Source organism: Poromitra crassiceps (genome assembly GCF_964638095.1).
Source record: "Poromitra crassiceps genome assembly, chromosome: 1".
In the NCBI taxonomy this organism is placed as follows: domain Eukaryota; kingdom Metazoa; phylum Chordata; class Actinopteri; order Beryciformes; family Melamphaidae; genus Poromitra; species Poromitra crassiceps.
In genome coordinates, this window is record NC_139623.1 from 4710804 (window position 1) to 4724946 (window position 14143).

Genomic DNA, 14143 nt, shown 5'->3' on the forward strand with positions numbered 1-14143 from the left:
GCTACTTCAGTCTTTCAGGGAATTCTTCCATTCTTTTGGTGTATACATTTAATTTTCACCTTCTTCATATCAAGTATTATACAGTTTTCCTCCCCTTCCCCCCCTCCCCAATTAATTTTTCACTCACCACTTTAGTTACCATTGAAGCAGTAGTTGTATTTTTTGCCATCAAAAGATTAAAATCTTGTGTTTAACCTTGATTCACTAAAATACATGCACAGATCAGACAAATAGCATATAAATATATTACAAAATAAGTGTTAAAAAAGCTTGGCAAAACAAAAACAAATTAACATGAAAAGACATGGTCCAGTCAGGCAGTTATCACAACAAAAAATAATAAGACTGATTTTTTTTCTTCTTCTGGCGGCTCAGTTCGGCCCAGTGCAGTAACTGTGAACAATGTCATTTTAGTGCAATGAAATTCTGGTCAGTTCCACAGCTGTCAGTCTCTACCCTCAGCTCAAGACCCCGTTTAAACTTTCTCCAACTTGTCTAGCTTCTCCAGTTTTTCCAAAGCAGTGACAAACACCAGGTGGTCCTCTGGAGACTTGCCGTGGGTCTTGCTGAGATGCAGTTTGACTGCGTGTTTGCTGACGAATGTCCGATTGCAAAGTCTGCACTGGTACACCGAGCCTGTGTCATCCTCTGGCATGGTCAAGGCCGACAGGGGGCTGCCGAATGTCATTTTGTCTGTGATCACCTTTGAGACAGCCTGCTGCTCCCGTAGGTGCTCAGCTGACACTTTGGACAGGTCCTTCAAGCTGAAGCCCAGGTGAGTCTCCAGGTGGCCGATGTAGGAGGAGGCAGTCCTGAACTGGGAGGCACAGTCACCACAGAGGAACACAGGCTGGCACGAGTCCATGTTCTTCAGGAACTTGGTGCCCCCAGTCCGTCTCAGCTGGTACTTGACATTGGCGAGCCAGTGGGATATGGTGGTCATGGAGAGGCCTGTGAACTTACAGATGTGGACCCTCTCCTGTGGCCCCAGGTCAGTCATGGCGTAGCGACCCTCTGGAGTCTCCCTCAGGCTGGAGGCAAACTGTGCCTGGAGGATGAGGAGATGCTGGGGGTTCCAGTTGGACTGCCTCCCTTTCCTCTTCTGCATGGGGGAGAGGTCCTCCAGGGCATCCTCAAACGCGCTGCCATCTGCATCTGACTTCTCTGAGATAGAAGAGGGAGTGGACGATTTGGGCGTCAGCCTTCCAGTGAGGTTCTTCACCATGTCAGAGATGTCCATCAGAGCATTCTCTCTCAGAGGGGAGGAGACTGAGTCAGGCAGAGAAATGAGAGGTTTGTTACCGTTGACACTACTGCTGTTGAGCAGTGCGCTGCTGCTGCAGTTATTGTTGTTGTTGCTGTTAGTGGTGGCCTTAGTTTTACTCAGATCTATGGGCTGGTCACTGCTCTCGTAGAACTGGTAGTGGTTGATGGGCTCGGCCGGCTTGGCCTGAGGGGTTGGGTTGAAAGCTGGCTTATCCATCATGCTGTTGCTGATTTTGTAAAGCATGGACAGTGGGTCTGCAGCTGGGCTTATTGGTTTGGAGGCCTTACCCAGGTGTGTGTTCATGATCGACTGGAGTGCGCTGAGAGGGTTGATGAAAGGCCTCTCCGGTGAGTGATCGGTAATGATGCCCAGACTGTTGCCATTGGTTACTGGGGACTGGCGGGCCTCTGAACCATTCTTCGAGTGGCTGTTGTGGCCATCAACTAGGCTCTCTTTGGGCTCCTTCTTGCAAATGAGCTCTGACTCGACACTCCTAGGGCTGCAGTTCCTCACGATTGGCGGTTTACCTACAGAGAGATCGTTTGGAGATGCTAACTGTTCTCTCTGCTCTCTCAGTGCAGGAGAAGGGGATTTCACTGAGGATGGGGGCCGGCATCTTTCCAAGCTCACCATCTTCTCCTCTTTCTCTTTCTTCACAGTGGCAGCTTTCCCTGTCACTTTCTCCACAAGCTCCTCCATGGCAGTGACGTTGCTCCTGAGCGGGGGAGGGGAGGAAGGACTGCGAGGGGAGTGGATGACTGAGCTGGCGTCACTCACAAGGCCTCGAAGCCCACTGTTAAACATCGGCTGCATTTGGACGCTCTGGATGGTCGAGTGCAGAACAGTGGCGGAGCTCTTCAGAGCGCCATGCAGCTGGTAGGCTGCATGAATGCTCGGGTAGCCACCCCATGTGGGTGTGCCCGTCTGGGCCTTGCTGATAGCACTGGATACAGTGTTCTCAAGGGATTTGAGAATATCTAAACCCCCCTTGGGTGCCTCCTCCAGGTCTTCTTCTCTGAGATATTTATATGATGTGATATCAGTCTCAGATTTCTCACCTGGGTCTTCTTTCTCCTCCTTGATTTTTTTCTCCCCTAGCTCACAACCTTCCATCTTTTCATCCTCACATCCTTCCCTCTTTTCCTCAGAGCCAGAGGAGAGGGCTGGCGACACTGGCTGAGATTTAACGTTACTGGGCACAGGGAGCCTGGTGGTGGTCGGTGGCAGTGGAATGGACTGGAACTTCTCTTCTATCACCGGGTCGAAAACCAGCTGTTTGCCCTTCTTGGACGCAGAGTTTGTGACCTTCAGAAAGTGACCCGTGACCATCATGTGAGCAGTCAGCTGCTGCAGTGTATCGTGGGAGCTCCCACACTCCATGCATTTGAGGATCTGGGCTTTACGGGCTTCAAACTGCCACGTGTAGCTGGCACCATTTTGGTAGCCATAGCGGTTGTTTGGTGTAACATAGGGGTTAGCTGTGCCTTTTGGATCTTTGCCAGCATCCCCAAGGGACAAGTTACCACCACCAGCATGGACAGAGTCTGGGGAGCACGGGGAGACTATGGCATCCTGGAGAGCTCTTTTTTTGGCCGAAGTGGGCATCAGTTTAGTGGCCAAGGCTGGCACTGGTTCTTTGAGAGGCACTTTCTGGTAATGCTTGGTCTTGATCATATGGACGCTGAGATCCTGCAGGGACTCGAACGAGTGGCCGCAGTACATGCACTTCAGCACCTTCTGGGCGTCCTCTTTCCCCTCCATCTCCATCAGGGAGCGCTTGCGAGGCTTGGACCAGCGCTTTCCCCGGTCCTCCTCCTTGTCTTTGTTGTCATCTCGGTAGTGGCCCGTCTCGTTCATGTGGACCGTCAGTCCCACCAGCGTGTCATAGGCACCGCTGCAGTCTTTGCAGCGGAACTTGCTGGCGCCGGTGAAGACGGAGCCGTACAGCTTGTTGTTCTGCCTGTAGAGCTGCACCGTGCTGAAGAGGCTGGGCTCTGGTAACAGGTGGTAGGGGGTGTGCTGAAAAGTCTTGGCCAGGGCCGCCTGGTGCCAGTCATAGGCCACACCACTGCCATTACTCGCCACCCCACTGCTGCTCCCACTACTGCTGGTTCCACTGTGGCTGCTAACAGAGCTAGCTGCTGTGCCATTAGTGTTGCCGCTTGTGTGGTGGTTGACAGTGGTGCTGGAGCTCCTTCCGTTGTGGTGGCTACTAGCCGTGCTCATCCCACTACTCTTGTTTATAGTAGGAGGAGTTGTGGAGACAGAGGGAGTAGATGTTGGCGCTGCTGCAGCGACAACGGCACTGTTGATACTGCCGGCTGCAGCAGCGGGCTTGGATTTCATGATGTCCATTGCGATGCTGGACCAGGAGGCGTCCGAGATGAGGTTTGCATAGACGGCTTTCATCTGAGCCAGGCTGTCCTGGAGGGACAGGCCATTGCTGGGGTGGAAGGGCAAAGTGGCGCTCTCCCTCTCCTGACCGTCCCTGGATGAAGTGCTCTTGAAGTCAGTGAGTCGGTCGCTGGCATCGCTGAGCGGAGAGCCATAGCCAGCATCGGGGTTAGTGCCATTACTGAGAGGAGAGTCTCTGTAGCTCGGTGCCTGGCCTCCATCTACATCTTCCTCTTCCTCATTGCACAGGAACTCGGTATCCTGACCGTCTAATGAGAGCCCGTCATCCTGCAGGTGCTCTTCCTCATCATGAGCAGCTGCCTTAAACTCGTCCTCCGGCGCGTACGCTGTAGAGAGACAGAGAGAGACAGAGAGAGAGAGAAGACAAAAAAGAGGAGAGGAGACGAAAAAGAGGTCAGCTCAGTGAAATAAAAGATTTACAGCACACTAACAGGACCACTGTCAAAATAACATGGAATGAATACTCAATGATGGGAAATGTAGGCTTTTATTCGCATCTAGTGTGAGCGTGTGCACGTGTGTGTGTGAGTGTGTGTGTGTGTGTGTGTGTGTGTGTGTGTGTGTGTGTGTGTATGTCTCTGAAAGCCAGTGGTGAAAAAAGCCTCCAAGGGAAAAATAAATCACTGAGCTTGTGACAGTTGTCCTTTTCCTTCCCAACTCCCTGTTCCTCCACACATGCCTTGTGTTCCCTGTTCCTCCACACATGCCTTGTGTTCCCTGTTCCTCAACACATGCCTCGTGTTCCCTGTTCCTCAACACATGCCTCGTGTTCCTCGGGAAGTCACTGTGTGTTTGGCCTTGTTAGCCAGTTGCATGCTTGTTAGCCAGTTGCATGCTTGTTAGCCAGCTGCATGCTTGTTAGCCAGTTGCATGCTTGTTAGCCAGTTGCATGCTTGTTAGCCAGTTGCATGCTTGTTAGCCAGCTGCATGCTTGTTAGCCAGCTGCATGCTTGTTACAGCTGCATGCTTGTTAGCCAGTTGCATGCTTGTTAGCCAGCTGCATGCTTGTTAGCCAGCTGCAGGCTTGTTAGCCAGCTGCATGCTTGTTAGCCAGTTGCATGCTTGTTAGCCAGCTGCATGCTTGTTAGCCAGTTGCATGCTTGTTAGCCAGTTGCATGCTTGTTAGCCAGCTGCATGCTTGTTAGCCAGTTGCATGCTTGTTAGCCAGCTGCATGCTTGTTAGCCAGCTGCATGCTTGTTAGCCAGCTGCATGCTTGTTAGCCAGCTGCATGCTTGTTAGCCAGTTGCATGCTTGTTAGCCAGTTGCATGCTTGTTAGCCAGCTGCATGCTTGTTAGCCAGCTGCATGCTTGTTAGCCAGTTGCATGCTTGTTAGCCAGCTGCATGCTTGTTAGCCAGCTGCATGCTTGTTAGCCAGCTGCATGCTTGTTAGCCAGTTGCATGCTTGCATGTTCAATCTCCCTGCATTATTGCCTCTCACTCATGCAGCTCATCACATGTTAATGTTATGCAACTGATCAAACCAAACACACATTTTGAGTCATTATAGCATTTCCTAACCCACTTTGATAGGCTCAAGGTCACTCACTTTGAGCTGATAAGCACAAGAATTGGCAAAACAAGGCTGTCTCAGTCTAGGGCAGACAGAATTCATGCATTTGTGAAATCCACTACTGTTTATGTGACGCAAAACAGCATGGACAACACATCCACTACTGTTTATGTGACGCAAAACAGCATGGACAACACATCCACTACTGTTTATGTGACACAAAACAGCATGGACAACACATCCACTACTGTTTATGTGACGCAAAACAGCATGGACAACACATCCACTACTGTTTATGTGACACAAAACAGCATGGACAACACATCCACTACTGTTTATGTGATGCAAAACAGCATGGACAACACATCCACTACTGTTTATGTGACACAAAACAGCATGGACAACACATCCACTACTGTTTATGTGATGCAAAACAGCATGGACAACACATCCACTACTGTTTATGTGATGCAAAACAGCATGGACAACACATCCACTACTGTTTATGTGACACAAAACAGCATGGACAACACATCCACTACTGTTTATGTGATGCAAAACAGCATGGACAACACATCCACTACTGTTTATGTGACACAAAACAGCATGGACAACACATCCACTACTGTTTATGTGATGCAAAACAGCATGGACAACACATCCACTACTGTTTATGTGACACAAAACAGCATGTACAACACATCCACTACTGTTTATGTGACACAAAACAGCATGGACAACACCTCCACTACTGTTTATGTGATGCAAAACAGCATGGACAACACATCCACTACTGTTTATGTGACGCAAAACAGCATGGACAACACATCCACTACTGTTTATGTGACACAAAACAGCATGGACAACACATCCACTACTGTTTATGTGACGCAAAACAGCATGGACAACACATCCACTACTGTTTATGTGACGCAAAACAGCATGGACAACACATCCACTACTGTTTATGTGACACAAAACAGCATGGACAACACATCCACTACTGTTTATGTGATGCAAAACAGCATGGACAACACATCCACTACTGTTTATGTGACGCAAAACAGCATGGACAACACCTCCACTACTGTTTATGTGACACAAAACAGCATGGACAACACCTCCACTACTGTTTATGTGACACAAAACAGCATGGACAACACATCCACTACTGTTTATGTGACGCAAAACAGCATGGACAACACATCCACTACTGTTTATGTGATGCAAAACAGCATGGACAACACATCCACTACTGTTTATGTGACACAAAACAGCATGGACAACACATCCACTACTGTTTATGTGACACAAAACAGCATGGACAACACATGACAAGCAGATAGATTAAAGCAGCAAAGAGAACACGTGATCAAAACGATCATGGTGTGGAGAAAGGAAACGAAACAGAGCCAAGCTGTAACAGGTTCGCCCGTATATAGAGTGTAAAGGCAAATGAGATCGAGGGCTAGACCGCGCGAGAGAGAGTGTGTGTGTGTGTGTTAGGGAAGATACAGCAAGCATCAGTAAGTAGGAGAGACAGGAGGTGCTGGGGTGTGGGGGGGGGGTGAATGAGGAGAAGAGATGTGGGGGGGAGAAAGAAAGTGAGCAGGAGGTGGGGAGGTGGTGGGAGGGGGTGGGGGGTGTAGGAGAAAGGGAGAGGGAAGAGAGAGAGAGGGTGAGGGAGGGAGGGAGGGAGGGAGACAGGAAAGACGGCCCCCTAGCTCCTTCCTTTATCTCCTTCCTGCATGGTGAGATGTGTGTCCTAGATGCCAGTATCAGTCTCTCCTGATGAAACAGATGTGCTGTCAGCTTCAAACGGCACGCTAACCTGTCATATCATCATCTAAGTGGACATAATACCTGATATATATACACTGGCACCATTTACTGCTGCCTGAGCACGCCGAGATGGGTGGAGTGGGTGGGGGAGGAGGTGAGCAGCTGCACCGTCGATGGTGACGTGTGAGTGTGATGATGTGCATGTGTGTGTCTATGTGTGTGATGATGTGTGTGTGTGTGTGTGTGTGTGATGATGTGCATGTGTGTTGTCTGTGTGTGTGTGTGTGTGATGATGTGCATGTGTGTGTTTGTGTGCGTGAGTGTGATGATGTTCATGTGTGTGTCTGTGTCTGTGTGCGTGAGTGTGATGATGTTCATGTGTGTGTGTGTCTGTGTGCGTGTGAGTGTGATGATGTGTGTGTGTGTGTGTGTGTGTGTGTGTCTGTGCGTGAGTGTGGTGATGTGCATGTGTGTGTGTGTGTGTGTGTGTGTGTGTGTGTCTGTGTGCGTGTGAGTGTGATGATGTGCATGTGTGTGTCTCTGTGTGTGTATGAGTGTGATGATGTGCATGTGTGTGTGTGTGTGTGTGTGTGTGTGTGTGTGATGTTGTGCATGTGTGTGTGTGTGTGTGTGTGTGGGTGTGTGTATGTGTGTGTCTGTGTGTGTCAGTGTGATGATGTGCATGTGTGTGTCTGTGTGCGTGAGTGTGATGATGTGCATGTGTGTGTGTCTGTGTGCGTGAGTGTGATGATGTGCACGTGTGTGTCTGTGTGCGTGAGTGCGATGATGTGCATGTGTGTGTGTGTGTGTGTGTCTGTGTGCGTGTGTGTCTTTGCGAGTGCCCTCCCATGCCTATGTGTGTAGCGTACACTCTGGAGCTAATACATGTTTGCTGTACCACTCTGCAGCTCATACATGTTTGCTGTAACACTGTGGAGCTCATACATGTTTTGCTGTAACACTCTGGAGCTCATACATGTTTTGCTGTAACACTGGAGCTCATACATGTTTGTCTGTAACACTCTGGAGCTCATACATGTTTGCTGTAACACTGGAGCTCATACATGTTTGTTGTAACACTCTGGAGCTCATACATGTTTGCTGTAACACTGGAGCTCATACATGTTTGCTGTAACACTCTGGAGCTCATACATGTTTGCTGTAACACTCTGCAGCTCATACATGTTTGTCTGTAACACTCTGGAGCTCATACATGTTTGCTGTAACACTGGAGCTCATACATGTTTGCTGTAACTCTGGAGCTCATACATGTTTGTCTGTAACACTCTGGAGCTCATACATGTTTGCTGTAACACTCTGGAGCTCATACATGTTTGCTGTAACTCTGGAGCTCATACATGTTTGCTGTAACACTGGAGCTCATACATGTTTGTCTGTAACACTCTGGAGCTCATACATGTTTGCTGTAACACTCTGGAGCTCATACACGTTTGCTGTAACACTCTGGAGCTCATACATGTTTGCTGTAACACTGGAGCTCATACATGTTTGCTGTAACTCTGGAGCTCATACATGTTTGTCTGTAACACTCTGGAGCTCATACATGTTTTGCTGTAACACTCTGGAGCTCATACATGTTTGCTGTAACACTGGAGCTCATACATGTTTGCTGTAACACTGGAGCTCATACACGTTTTGCTGTAACACTCTGGAGCTCATACATGTTTGCTGTAACACTCTGGAGCTCATACATGTTTTGCTGTAACACTCTGGAGCTCATACATGTTTGCTGTAACACTCTGGAGCTCATACATGTTTGCTGTAACACTCTGGAGCTCATACATGTTTGCTGTAACACTCTGGAGCTCATACATGTTTGCTGTACCACTCTGGAGCTCATACATGTTTGCTGTAACACTCTGGAGCTCATACATGTTTGCTGTAACACTCTGGAGCTCATACATGTTTGCTGTAACACTGTGGAGCTCATACATGTTTTGCTGTAACACTCTGGAGCTCATACATGTTTTGCTGTAACACTCTGGAGCTCATACACGTTTGCTGTAACACTCTGGAGCTCATACATGTTTGCTGTAACACTTTGGAGCTCATACATGTTTGCTGTAACACTTTGGAGCTCATACATGTTTGTTGTAACACTTTGGAGCTCATACATGTTTGTTGTAACACTCTGGAGCTCATACATGTTTTGTTGTAACACTCTGGAGCTCATACATGTTTGCTGTAACACTCTGGAGCTCATACATGTTTGCTGTAACAGTGCAAACGTGAACCCGCCGACCATAATATTGCCTATAAGTGTGAGTTGAACGTGTGCTACTGATACAGCCCTCCTCCAAATGAGCAACATACTCCCCCTCACGCCTGACAGGATCTCAGTGGAATGAGAGAGCACTACAGGAGAACCTGGCTGCGCTTCAATCCCACTGACAGACTGAGACCGAGACACTTTCTAAAAGTCCTGAAAATCCCTAACACAGCAGATTAGCATTATGTGCTGCTGTACTCTCTACAACACATCTGCAGAGTGTCTTCTGTTACTGTGCCTTCCCCATCCAGAACAGGAGGCTATCATCAACACATATCAGCCATTTCATATACAGCGCGTCCTGCACAATGGCTATCCATTCTTCACAAGGCCACGCGAACAGTGAAACCAGAGAGTAGGAATTACCTATGTGATTCATTCATGTCCGCTGCGGCCAAAAAAGAGCTAAACCCTGATAGTTGGCAGTGCTAAACACACTCTCTCTCTCTCTCTCTCTCACACACACACACACACACACACACGCACACACACACACACATGCGCTCTCTCTCTCTCTCTCTCTCTCTCTCTCTCTCACACACACACACACACACACACATGCGCTCGCTCTCTCTCTCTCTCTCTCTCTCTCTCACACACACACACACACACACACACACACACATGCGCTCTCTCTCTCTCTCTCTCTCACACACACACACACACACACACACACACACACACACACATGCGCTCTCTCTCTCTCTCTCTCTCTCACACACACACACACACACACACACACACATGCGCTCTCTCTCTCTCTCTCTCTCTCTCTCTCACACACACACACAGCAGGAATGAGAGGCAGCGGATCAGAAACATCCCTGGGTGAGTGACAAAACACGGGCTGCAACAGGGAGGGGCTTGGAACGCGAACGGGACGCCAGGGAACCCTTTGACGATCCCTGTCAATCAATGGCTGTCCTGCCACGTTGTCATGGAAACAACCAAGAGGGCGATATCAAAAGCTGGCAGACAAAAGGCTGGCAGAGACAGACATCTGTAAAAAATCACAGGCAGCAAGTGGACGGTTTCAAAAAACCATAAGTGTACAATGTTGGTGATGAAACGTGGCTAACATTAGCTTGAAATAAATGATCTCTGCATGTGTTTTGACACGTTGCATCTACTCTGACAGGATGCTCAAATGTGAAGCGTCAGGAACAAAATATTCTAATGATTATTTGAGCTAGGCGATATGGACCAGAAATGATATCTTGTATTTTTAGGCTGAATGGCGGTTAGACGATAGATAGCTCGGTATTTTCTATGAAGTGGGCTCAATGTTCAGTTGTAAGTCAAAGCCATGTGAGATGTCACAGGTAGGGCTGGGTGATATGGGCAAACAATATTTTTGATCAAATACCTTGATATCGATATTGCAACAGTATTGTACGGATGACTTTAAGACACAATGAGATTTTTGATAAATAATAATGACTAATGTGGATATAATAACTAAGTGTAAAGGCTGTATTACTTTACTGTAATACAGCCTTTAAAACCAGGAAAAGAAAACACTTATGCCATATAACCATATAACCATATCCAAAATCTAATCTAAACTCATATCACGATGAGGATATTTAAGCAATATTACACTCGAGGTCATGCTATTGTTGGCTAATATCGTCACGAGTGCCAAAGATAATCACAGCTGTGACGATATTAGACAACAACAGCATGACCTCGAGTGTGATATTGCTTTTATACAACAGGTCTATTAAACAACGCTGATTAAAACAATGACAAAAAGCTGAGAAAATATATGATTTCTCTATTTATTTCTTCGCCAACAAAAATAGTCCCCTCAGCTTTCCGCTACCAGTTGCCGAAAATGTAGCCTAATTAACTGCAGGCTGCCTACTTTTTATCATACACATTGATTTGCACGTTTCCATTTATTGTACAGCCAGTGAAATAAGAGTCTGGTGACGGCATGTTAGTTAGTTATGTTAGGAAATAAATCCATCTTTGCGCTGTCGGTAGCTGTGTTACGCTTTGTGAATGACGTTCAATGTAATGTGGCTGGTGTTTGTTTTGTTGATTAGAGCAGCTGTGAAGCATTTTGTTCATTAGAGCAGCTGTGAAGCGGAGTGATCTACACACAGTGAAGCACCAGTGCTGTTATCGTGAAATATCAGCACTGGTAGGATCCCTCTTGTCCAATCAAATTGCTCGGCTGGAACTAACTGTTGTATTCACCTTATTCTTTGCCCACACATGGACGCTTCCGCATTACGTCATTTCGTAATAGTATTTCCGTTTTGACTTGCCAAAAACCCCGCAGGCAAAATGGCCGCGCACACTCCGCTCCTAAAGTGGCAAAATTACTCCCGCATAAACTAACATAATCTTGGCCAATACGTATGTAACATACAAAATAAAACAACCCGTAATATCTTAATTTTATGTAGAATGCAGAGGATATGTAACTGTTTAGTTAAACTTGCATTCCAGGAATATTGTGCTCTTAAGATGACGTTAGTGGAGTCGAGGCTGTTGCGTCCTGAAACCCACATAGGTTGCGTGCGATTCGAGGCGTAACCTATGTGCGTTTTAGCGTAACCTATGTGCGATTCGAAATAACGCATCCGAGATAGAAACGTTATGAATATAGCCACGTTATAAACAACAAACTAACGCTGGTGATCCGTATGGAAACAGTGTTACTCGAAATGGTTAAAAGTTATATCAATTTGGTCATTCAGGGGCATTTTACTGCCATATAACATAACTAACTAGTGGCTAATATTAGCCACAGAAGGCAACTAGCACTGAACCGGAGGAACAAATACGTTTGCGTTGAACGCGGAAGAGAGAAAAAGTGGGCGTGGTGAATAAGGTGAATAAAACATTGATATACTGTATGGCCCAGGCCTAGACGAGGACTGTGCCGATCTGACTGGTGACCAGATGAAGCCTCCCCCGCCTCGCCTGCGTGTCCTGCACGCACATATGCAGAGCGACAGCAGCGGCGAGGGGCGTGCTGGGGAAGGGACGGGCTGGCGTGCCGTCCCTGGCGGTTTGGTTTGCCGAGCGGGTGATGGCTGTGAGCAGGGCCATCTGCACGGGCGCCAAAGCGCCTGTCACTTTTGCTCGGGGACGTGCCGCCATCAAGGAGACAGGCGGCGGCGTGGCCAGGATAGCACCGCAGCCCCACTGTCACAATCGGCAGCGATCAAGCCACGCCACCAGCCACGCCAGATCACCGACAACACACACAAGCAGACCAAACATCAACATCAAAACCCTCCCAGTACCTGTACATAAGGCTGCTACACTATTAACAAAAAGTACGTATAGAAAATGGTTGTTTAGGTTTGCACTATAGCAGAACCCTTTTGGGTACTATAAAGAATATTTTTTTTAGAAAGGTTCTCTCTTGCACCATAGACAAAGAGAGCCTATACCGTGCTTTGCAGCAGCAACTACCAGACATTTTCATATCACACACTTTTGTTGATAATTTAGCATTGAATTGAACTGTGTCTACACTGTACAGGGTGAGAGAAAAGTGATGAGAGGTGTGTCCTAAAGTGTCCTGCCTCCACACAACACTGGGCCGAGGTGCTTGACCTTTGACCCGAGAACTGATCATCTCCAAAACACACTCACTCGCGCACCGCTCCACTTTGTGTATGATTTGATTTTTGCAAATGATAGGGAATGAAATAGGACGCGCGGACACGTCAGAGTTTTGGCACGGAGCGAGGCTAGAGACACATCATTCCTTTTTCAAAACTTTGCTATCTTTCTCCGCCCTTCCCCTTTTTCTTCTTCTTTTGCCTTCTCTCTTTTCCTCGCTGAGAGTCTGCCGGTTGTTAAATCAATAAAACTCTCTGTCAGCCTCGCGGAGCTTCACCATTTGGCCGCTGTCAAAGCCAAACAAACCAGATAAGAAAGGCAGAAAGGCGATGAAACCAGAGAGAGGGAAGAGAAGGGGATGAAACCAGTCAGTCCCCCCCCACCGCGCCTCCAACCCCCCCCCCCCCCCACACACACACACACACACACACACACCCCCGGCTCCATCTCTCCAACACCCCTCCTTCCCCTCCACCCGCCGGCTCCATCTCTCCAACACCCCTCCTTCTATTTATTTACACACATTTCTTTATTTATTTGATGCGAGTTTGGGAAGAGGGGGCAATCACGGCAGTCATTTGCGGCACTAATGTCCAATCGCGGGCGCCTTCACTCATGTGATTTAGGCGGTGCAGGAGTGGCTTCGTGGCAGGGGATGGAGGGGATGGAGGGGATGGAGGGGGGGGGCTAGGTGGCTGGGTGTGGGGGGGCAGGGGCCGTTTAGGCCGGCCTCTAATAGGAAACTGGCAGTCTTATTCCTTCCCCAGATTCTGTTTGTCACCCCGCTCTCCATTACGTGCCTCTCAGCCCTGATGGCTTTGGACAGCAGCTGATCAAAAAGCCATCGCTTGACCTACACGCCGTGGCAGAACCAGACTCGCGCCCTGCACAGAGAGAGACAGAGAGAGAGAGAGGAGAGAGACAGAGAGATGGAGAGAGAGAGAGGGAGAGGAGAGAGAGGAGGAGGAGGGGGTGTATGTAAGTGTATGTAAAGACAAGAGAAAGTGCGGCTGTGTGGAGGGAGGCTAGAGGGGGAGGCGGGGGGGGGGGGGGGGTGCTAGCTCTCGGACCGGGACAAGAGGGAGGCTAGAGGAGGAGGAGGAGGCGGGACCGGGACAAGAGGGCTGTAAATAAAATGACATTATTATTTCCTCTGTCCCGTCATGTAGAAAAGCCAATTATGGTAATGCTGCTGCCGGCGTGTCACAGGGAATGCTGGGATGTGCTTCCCGTGGAGCGGCTAACATGAGAGCAATGCCCTGATCAGGAGCACAGGCCTCAGCCTGACA

At 48.4% G+C, this 14143-nt stretch overlaps 1 protein-coding gene across 2 annotated transcripts in view; it reads right to left on the reverse strand.

Moving 5' to 3' along the window:
• Positions 1-223: 223 nt before the first annotated feature.
• LOC310781094 (teashirt homolog 1-like) overlaps positions 224-14143 on the reverse strand; it is a 60071-nt gene continuing 46151 nt past the window's right edge. The window contains exons 2-3 of one of the 2 annotated variants that reach the window (XM_083641636.1): positions 3583-4008; positions 224-3405 (exon numbers count right to left, since the gene is read on the reverse strand). In XM_083641636.1, the coding sequence (XP_083497762.1) occupies positions 476-3405; positions 3583-4008 (3356 nt within the window). In that variant the 3' untranslated portion in view covers positions 224-475. Of the gene's footprint in view, positions 4009-14143 lie in introns of both variants that reach the window. The other variant, XM_083641635.1, reaches the window with a different exon arrangement.